Below are 8,354 nucleotides of genomic sequence, written 5' to 3' on the forward strand. Positions count from 1 at the left end.
CTTGCAGACATTTGTGAGTAAATAATGAGGTGGAGGCATAATGAGCTCCACGGCCCACAATGCATTAGGGCGAATCATGCTTGCCGCCCCTGCAGGAGCCAGACCACCTGCAGGAGCAGAAAATGAATCCTGGCAGTGTTTCAGAGCGCTCAGTGGGACTGCAGAGTGGGAATTCGGCATCGCTGCAACAGCCCACGGTCACACTGAGCTGCTCACATGCAGCTCAGATACAACTCAATAAAAAAAGGTCCGCAGCATTAGAGAGGGAGTTAAAACCTGCAGGTTGCCTCTGACTGCTGAGAAATCCCAAAGTCACTGATTGTTTCTGCTGATTTCCTCATTAAACGTTCAGTGCTAACAGCTGTTGACAGCAGATCTGCACAGCCTGCTGGAGTCACAGTTCACTATGTACCCTCACAGTGAATATGCAGGCTCTAATGACCGTATATATAAAGATGGATGTGGCCACCATAACATTTGGGAACTGCAGTTTTCAGTCTTTTATTTCAGCATTGAATAATTTTTTCTCTGCACCTACAGAAACCTTACGTATGTAAGATCCCCGGGTGCACCAAGCGCTACACCGATCCCAGCTCTCTCAGGAAGCACGTGAAGACAGTGCACGGCCCTGAGGCCCACGTCACCAAGAAGCAGCGCAGCGACCTGCCACCCAGACCACTGCCACCCCGGGAGAACAGCGAGAATGAGACGGGTCCAAGAGAGCGAACCCACAGGGAAGACAAAATATTGGATAACAGCTCCCCCAGAGGTGTGGAGGACTACCTGCAGGTCAAATCCATCAAGACAGAAAACTCTATGGTAAGACCGCTCAAATCTGCACACACACACACAGGGGCACAAAGTTAGACGAGTTATGTACTGCATGCTGACTTTACTACACAGCTTTTGATTCTAACAACTCTAGTATAAACCTCTTTTGTTTAATGAAGTATTTCTCTTATTTCTCTTCTTTTAGTCCAGCATGCCTTTTTGTTCTAACCTTTCTTCAGCTTCCTGCCTCATTGTTTTCATTTCTCTCTCCTTTCTGACTTTCCTTATGGACAGACCTTACTGAGGTGAGCTCATCTGTGGCTTATAACTATTGTACATTATTTAAAGTCCTTTTTATTTACCATCTTTCAACGTCCTTCCTTTCCATTGCACTGATTCACTTCCAAAATTACATTATGACCAAAGAACAGCAGCTTCAAAGTCCCAAACACCTCCAGATTTATTCTCCCCACTCTTGTTGTAAAGCCATCTTGAGTTATGCCTCATTACCCTCTCCCATTCCTTTCCTCATTTTCATTCCAAGGTGCCAGATTTTCTTGTAATGTTTTAAAGTGGCCGTGAGCAATATTAGTTCAGGCTCTTTGAAGGTCTTTCAATTTTTTTTTAAACACTGGCTACTTTTTCATTAATTTTAATTCCATTCCTTGTACCTGTCCATTTCCAGAGGATTGTTAACTCTCAACAGAAGAAACAGTGTTGTGTCTACACCAGGGTTGTCCTTGATCCAACACAGCTGATTTAAATGTCTTGAAGTTCTCCAGAGGGCTGGTAATAAACTAATTATTTGATTCAGGTGTGCTGACACAGGGTGTCAGCACACCTGAATCAAACAAGTTAACAAAGAACACATTTTGAATTGCATCTTTGGCCACTTTATTACAAGCTGCCTGTCACATAAACACATAATTTATGTGCCAAAGACAGACCAAAACAAAATAGAATTTTTGCACCAAGGTGATTCCCAAAGAGCTATTAGCTGAAAACTTGTCATAACTCATCATGGTGTGCAGTGTGTCCTTGAAAATATTAAGATGTATGTGGCCCTTCACTGAAGCCTCATCAGAAATGGTCTCAGTGGAAGTTTGGCTGATAAGAGGCCATTTTTAATGAAGGGGACCAAGGAGCAAAGACTGAGGCTGGATTATACAAGATCTGGACTGAAAATCAGCTGCAGCTCTGATAGAGTGATGAATCCAAATAAAAAAATCTGTGGTGAAAATCATTATCAGTATGTACAGATGTGGTCAGGTACAACAGTGAGTGTCTACAGACATCTGTAAAACACGGTGGAGGCTCTGTCATGGTTTTGGGCTACATATAACTCAGTGGTGTTGGAGATCTTGTCAAAATTTATGAGATATGAACAGAGAAAAATACCATCAAACTGTGATCCACAATGCAATATTTTTTGAAAAGCATCTGATTGATATAAGCACCTTTTTCAGCATGATGATCCCAAACACACTACCAGTGCAGTAAAAGAAACCCACGGTGCAGCACTATCAGTCATTAATGAAATGACAAGAAACCTTTCCAGCTCATTTGAATTGCCGTATGCTTTATTTCCATTTACGAGTCCAGTTGTTCCCCTTTTCCTAGCTAAGTCTAAAGAAATGATGTGAGGCTCAAGACTTTTGCACAGTACTGTATAATCAAAAAATGGTCACATTTCATAAACCGTTGATTTATGCAAGTGTGTAACAGACTTGTGTGTAATCACGTTGAGTCAGGTTCAGAAGTTTTGTTTTTAGCAACTGCAGTATAATCTAAACAACTTGAAATACTGCTAGAAATACTTTAAGTCTCATGCTTTTCTTTTTAATGCTGGTATTCCAGCAAGACAAACAGAGCATTTTATTGATAAAACTGCAGTTTTTTTCACTGTAATTTTCTTGATGAGACTATAACTTGCCATATATTTGCCACCATTTCCATAGGCTTTAAATATAAAATGGATGAAGCCACTACCCAAAAAATAAACTCTGTAATTTCACTCATCAAAACAGCCAAATGTGTCAGATAATGGCAACTAAAACATGCCAAAAGGCACACAAAACACAAACATGGTGGAAAGGTCAATTTCATTGACTCCAAAGCACTGGGCTTAACCTCTGGCATGGGGGCTGGTCCTTGATTAACGTCTGAGAAGCCCTGCCCTATTTCAGTAACAGCTGTTTAAAGTACCAAAAGTCAAGAAGGACTATAATCCTTTTCAGGGTAGAATATTAAAAACAACTCTACATTGCCTAATCTCTTATTGAAGTAGCTTTTCTTGGGGTTTTTTTTTGTTTTTTTTAATGGGATTTGTTTAATTTGTATAATTAAATTGGAATTAATTGCATCCAGTTAGTTTCTGAGATTTTAGTCATCTGAAACAAGCAGGGAGTTATTTATGCATGACGTTGTTATCTCGAAATGGTACTACGGTGTACATTTTTCCGTTACACAGGATTACATTCACAGCAGAGACCTATCAAACACCCATCACAGACCATGATAAAAGTCACTCCTGGATGAATATTCAAACACTGGGAATTGGTTGTGCAAACTGAGCCAACCAGCAAGCTGTGATCAAGACAGCTTTTTTAGCAGCGAATATATTAGAGACTGCAAGGAAACAGGCCAGGCAGTGGATATACACCGTCTAATCATTGCTGTCCTTAGTCCGACTGGAGAGGTTTGTCATCATGTTAAACCCTCTGTTAACTCGAATTTGATGTAAACAAAACTAACATTGAAAGATATAGTTGTGAAGGTAAGAGAACAACAAGCTTCACCTAAATGCTTGAGCAGCCTCCACCCTGACAGTTGATTTTTTGGAGAGGGAAATGTGATCACATGTTGTGATGATTGGCCCGGCGCTCTGGCTCAGGCTCAAGCAGCCTTTCATCCTGCCCATTTCTAATTCACAGACAGACTAAGACAGTCTGTAATCTGTGGTGCGCCCCCACCTCTTCACCCCCATCCCCAAAAAACACACTCATTATTTACAATTAAGCTGGGGGAGGATAAAAGACTCACTGATTCACTGTTTTTCATGCCATGTTAACCACTGTCCCATTTTTGTTCTACTACAGAAAAGCTGTTTTTAGGACAAACTATTATGTCTCTTTCTGTTTTGCTCATGTTCTTTTTTTAAAATCTCATTTTCTGCATTCCTTCTCTTTCTCTTCCTTCTTCACAGATGTATCAGTCCAGCCCTGGTGGTCAGTCATCATGTAGCAGCGAACCATCACCACTTGGCAGTGCCACCAACAATGACAGTGGAGTAGAGATGGCGGCGCACAGCGGGGGGAGCCTAGGGGACCTCAGCACCCTGGATGACCTGCCGTTTGTGGAGTCCTTGGGCTTTGAAGATTCCACCAGTGGGGTCGCAGCGGTGGGTCTTCGCTTTAGAAAGCAATTCAGCACCAGCCAGCGCCTGGAGCATCTCAAGAAGGAGAAACTGAAGACAGTGAGGGACTCCTGCCAGTGGACCAACAACCCAACACCACCTGTGGTCCTCGGGACGAAGCTCCCACCCATACTGGCAGGCGGTGAGTTGATAGAAAGTCTAGATTAAAGCTGCTTTGACAGTTATTCACTTCACTTCAACCTTTCACTAAAAATATAGAAACTTTTCCATAGTTAACACTTTTCTTAGGTGATTTGGTTTCCAATCCAAGAACTAATTAGTAAGCAGGTGGACACTTTACTTTAACGTTTCCCACACATGAATAGGCTTGGACAGGACTTTACTTGGACAATCCTCCTATAACCGTGCAGAAGAACTGAGTGTGAAGGTTGAAACTGTCAGTTTACTAGATCCATCTTTGTTCCATCCTCATCCATGGCCATAAGCTGTAGGTAGAAACAATAGGATCATGGATACGTGCTGAGCTTCCTTAGCACTTTGTCTGAGACCAGCTTTGGAGGTGATGAGCTCAGTCATTTAGGAGAAGATTAATAAAATGAACATGATTACATGGAGTCCTTCCCTGGTACCCAAAGTATCTGACTGGACACCTGAGAGAGATGTTTCAAGTATGTCCAACCAAGGCAGACCCAGGGATCCTTCACATTATTCAGGTGCTTTTCCAGTTCTGAGTGGTAGTCCTTCTACTCTGGAGGATGGAGGTTTATGCTGCTGTGCTGAACTCACTGAAGCTGCAGAGCACAACAAAGGACTTTCATCAAGACCATGGACTAGAATGAGAAACTGCCCAGTGAGCTATCTGAATATTGATCTGTTTTTTATTGCGGAAAAAGTACTTGTGGCATTAATTGACGTAGAAAGAGCAGGTGCACCTTCTTTCATATGAACACATACACCCACTGCCCCCTCAGATAGAATCTAATTCAATGAAACGCACTACATTTGGTCCACCAGCAAGTTCCTAGTATTTTATGTTTGTTCGATTGAGTTTAAAAATACCTGAAAAAAAGCTCCACAAGCTTGACAAAGTAGCTCTAGATCTAGAGTTTCTCATTCTCGTCTGTTTGTTCACAGGTTCCCTCCTGGAGAGCCAAAATATGGGTGGGGGTCCGGCGTCCTTCCCTGGTTCTAGCTTTGGTGAACTGAGCTCTAGTAAAATGACTGTGCTAGAAAACCTTTCCGAGAGACGTGATAGCACTTCCAGCACCTTGAGTTCAGTCTACACCCTCAGTCGCCGCTCCTCAGGCATCTCCCCTTGTTTCTCCAGTCGGCGCTCCAGCCAGGCCTCACAATTTGGTGCCAACCGCCCCAGCAACATCAGCTCTGCGGACTCCTACGACCCCATCTCTGCCGACATCTCACGGCGTTCAAGTCAGGCTAGTCAGTGTGGTGGGAGTGGCGGAGGAGCAGGAGTGTTTGGAGCAGTGGGTCTTCCCAGCCCTCTGAGCCTGACCCCAGCCCAACACTACCGTCTCAAGGCAAAATATGCAGCTGCCACTGGGGGCGTACCACCTACACCTCTTCCATATATGGACCAAATGTGTCTGCAATCCCATGCAGCCCTGTATGAGGACTCCCAGAAACCCTCCACCAACAAAGGCCTACCTTTCAGACAGTACAGCAGCTATGCCACAAGAAGTTTGATGCCCCACGAAGTCCCATCTAACATCCCCCGTCGAGCCAGTGACCCTGTGAGACAGGTTGCCCCAGAAACTTTAAACCAGTCGCAGTTGCACCGCTACAACAGCATGGGCACGCTGAGTGGAAGGGTGACAATCCAGCCTTGTCCACCTCCTGCAGCAGATCACCGACGTTTATCTCAGCAAGACTGTCATCGATCAGATGGAGGTCTTCACCGTTACCCTTATAGTCTGCGACCACCAAGCATTTCAGAGAATGCTACCATGGAGACAACAAGTCACATCTCTGATAATGGAGACAAGACAAATGAAGATTTCCAAGGAGCCTCGGCTATCCAGCAGCAGCACTTCAGTCAGAGAAGGATGGCTATTGTGAATCTGCTCTCACAGATTTTACCCACTTCGAGGAATAGTCCAGGTCAACAGCAACAGATGTGTCCACCTTCGCCATCCAATGTTCCAGCAAGTTCAGGACTCATGGATGCCTCCCAGGAGTACTCCAGACTACAGGTTCGAGGGAACCTGGCTGTGCTCCAGCAAAACCACAATTTTGGATCTCTTAGCAACCATTTCAGCTCCAACCAGCAGTTGAATCAGAACCTCACAATGCAGCAGAGGTACATTCAGCTGAACTCCGAGCCAGGAGCAAACTGCCTCCAGCAACAAGGATTCCAGCAGCCATCGAATCTCAATGAAGCCCTGTTAATTGAAGGCATCCAGCCCTATGACAGGAATGGTAACACCACCTATAAGCCTTGCATTAACACCATTAGTGGGAGCAACTGCAAACAGGAGTCATGTGACATGGAGACCTTTGACTTGCACTTTGCTGATGCTGGATTTCAGCCTGTGCAGATAAAAATTGAACACACTGACACATCAATATGTAACATGAACTCCCCAAATCCCTCACAAGTTGGAAATCAGAACAATTTTCAGCCAAGGCCACCAACCGAACCGAGATCTCTGAACAAGAACCCTTCAGTTCCAAAAGTTACGCAGCAAATGATGCAAGCTGCTAATGCTAACTCCGAATTATCCACTGCTGGAGTTTTAGGACTTCACCGCAGCAATAATACTAATGACAATGCCTTGTACTACACAGGGCAGATTCAAGTATATGAGCCTAATGGTAATGTAAACTGTAACAAGGTGGTGCCTCCCACTTCAAGCGCCAATCAGACGGCAAGAACCAGTGACTGTACCACAGCACTGGAGCAGGCCCAAATAGACTTTGATTGCATGCTGGATGATGGGGATCACTCCAGCCTCGTGTCGGGAACGCTAAGTCCAGGTCTGCTCCAGAGTTTGTCCCAGAGCTCCTCTCGCCTCACGACGCCCAGGAACTCGGTCATGTTGCCTTCGGTGCCTGCGGGGACAGGGAACATGGCCATCGGGGACATGAGCTCACTGCTGACTGCTCTAGCAGAGGAGAGCAAGTTCCTCAACTTGATGTCTTAGCCTCAAACTGTGTGCAGACATTTTGAACCCCTGATGCAGAATAACCCTTCAACCCTGCAGTTGGAATTGATGTGATTGTGAGCTGAAAGCTTCTGTAGCCTGCCTGTTGTTTCCTTGTACAGTCTTGTTTATGAATTATTTAAAATGGCAGTTTTTTTAGTCTTTTCAAAAAGCCATATCATTCTTTTTTCTTTTTTTTTTTTGCCTTAGGTAGCAAAAATGATGAACAAGGGAGTTTATTCAGTTGTTGTACAGGTCTGCAGTAAGATCAGTTTACTAAGTGCCTGCCTCAGATACAACAAACACATGTTGTGCGTATAGTTATATTCAAAAAACGTGCAAATTCAACCAGGTAATTATCTGTGTACTCAATTAAAACCTTTCACACTGTAAATTACTTGAGTTCAACTTTAATATTTGTCAAGGAGAAAACAGTTCACTATTCTTTTTTTTCCATCTATCATCAAGTTTACAGCCACTTCCCTTGGTGAGCTGTGATTTGATTGCTGCATTGCTGCTGAGATTAACTGTGGCATCTCAGATTTGGGCATCAGAGACTTGATTTGTGACTGGAATTATTGATAACTTGGCCGTGCTCTCACAGAGAGAAGAGGAGAAGACTTCAGAGCAGAGACTCAAGCTTTCTTCTTTTTTACACTGTTGAAAACAGTTTGTTGTGCTCGTTATATGTAAATATCCTTTGTATATTTCTAAGAAATACAGTATTGACTTTGATTTTTTTAAATGCATGTGTTTTGTGTTGTCCTTCCAGCCCAGGTTATCCACAGCAGAATCAGAAATACATTTTTTTTCAGTATCTAAAAAAAACTATTTGGCTGTAGTTTAGGAAACACTATGCAATGCCATGCAAAGAGCAATATTAATGTTTAAAATGCACCTACTAAGCCAATTTCAAGCATTTTTTTTCCTGGGCCCAACAGAAGACTTTGAAAGCAGGCCAATTGAGCTTGTATGTCTATAATTGCCTGGGTTACTGACATCCACTCTCTCTAACATCATAAAGATCTAAGAGTAGAAAAATAATG

The 8,354-nt window shown here is 43.5% G+C and overlaps 1 protein-coding gene across 1 annotated transcript in view; it reads left to right on the forward strand.

Annotated features, from left to right (window-relative positions):
• Window positions 1-7,987, forward strand: part of LOC146547174 (transcription activator GLI2.L-like) — a 94,867-nt gene extending 86,880 nt beyond the window's left edge. Inside the window, exons 12-14 of the mRNA XM_085265288.1 lie at window positions 541-819; window positions 3,977-4,328; window positions 5,282-7,987. Coding sequence (XP_085121414.1) covers window positions 541-819; window positions 3,977-4,328; window positions 5,282-7,308 — 2,658 coding nt within the window. The 3' untranslated portion in view covers window positions 7,309-7,987. The remainder of the gene's footprint in view (window positions 1-540; window positions 820-3,976; window positions 4,329-5,281) is intronic.
• Window positions 7,988-8,354: the final 367 nt, after the last annotated feature.

Source organism: Mchenga conophoros, linkage group LG23, assembly GCF_057382185.1.
Source record: "Mchenga conophoros isolate Kocher_MC1m ecotype Shallow Benthic linkage group LG23, M_conophoros_male_GT1.1, whole genome shotgun sequence".
In the NCBI taxonomy this organism is placed as follows: Eukaryota; Metazoa; Chordata; class Actinopteri; order Cichliformes; family Cichlidae; genus Mchenga; species Mchenga conophoros.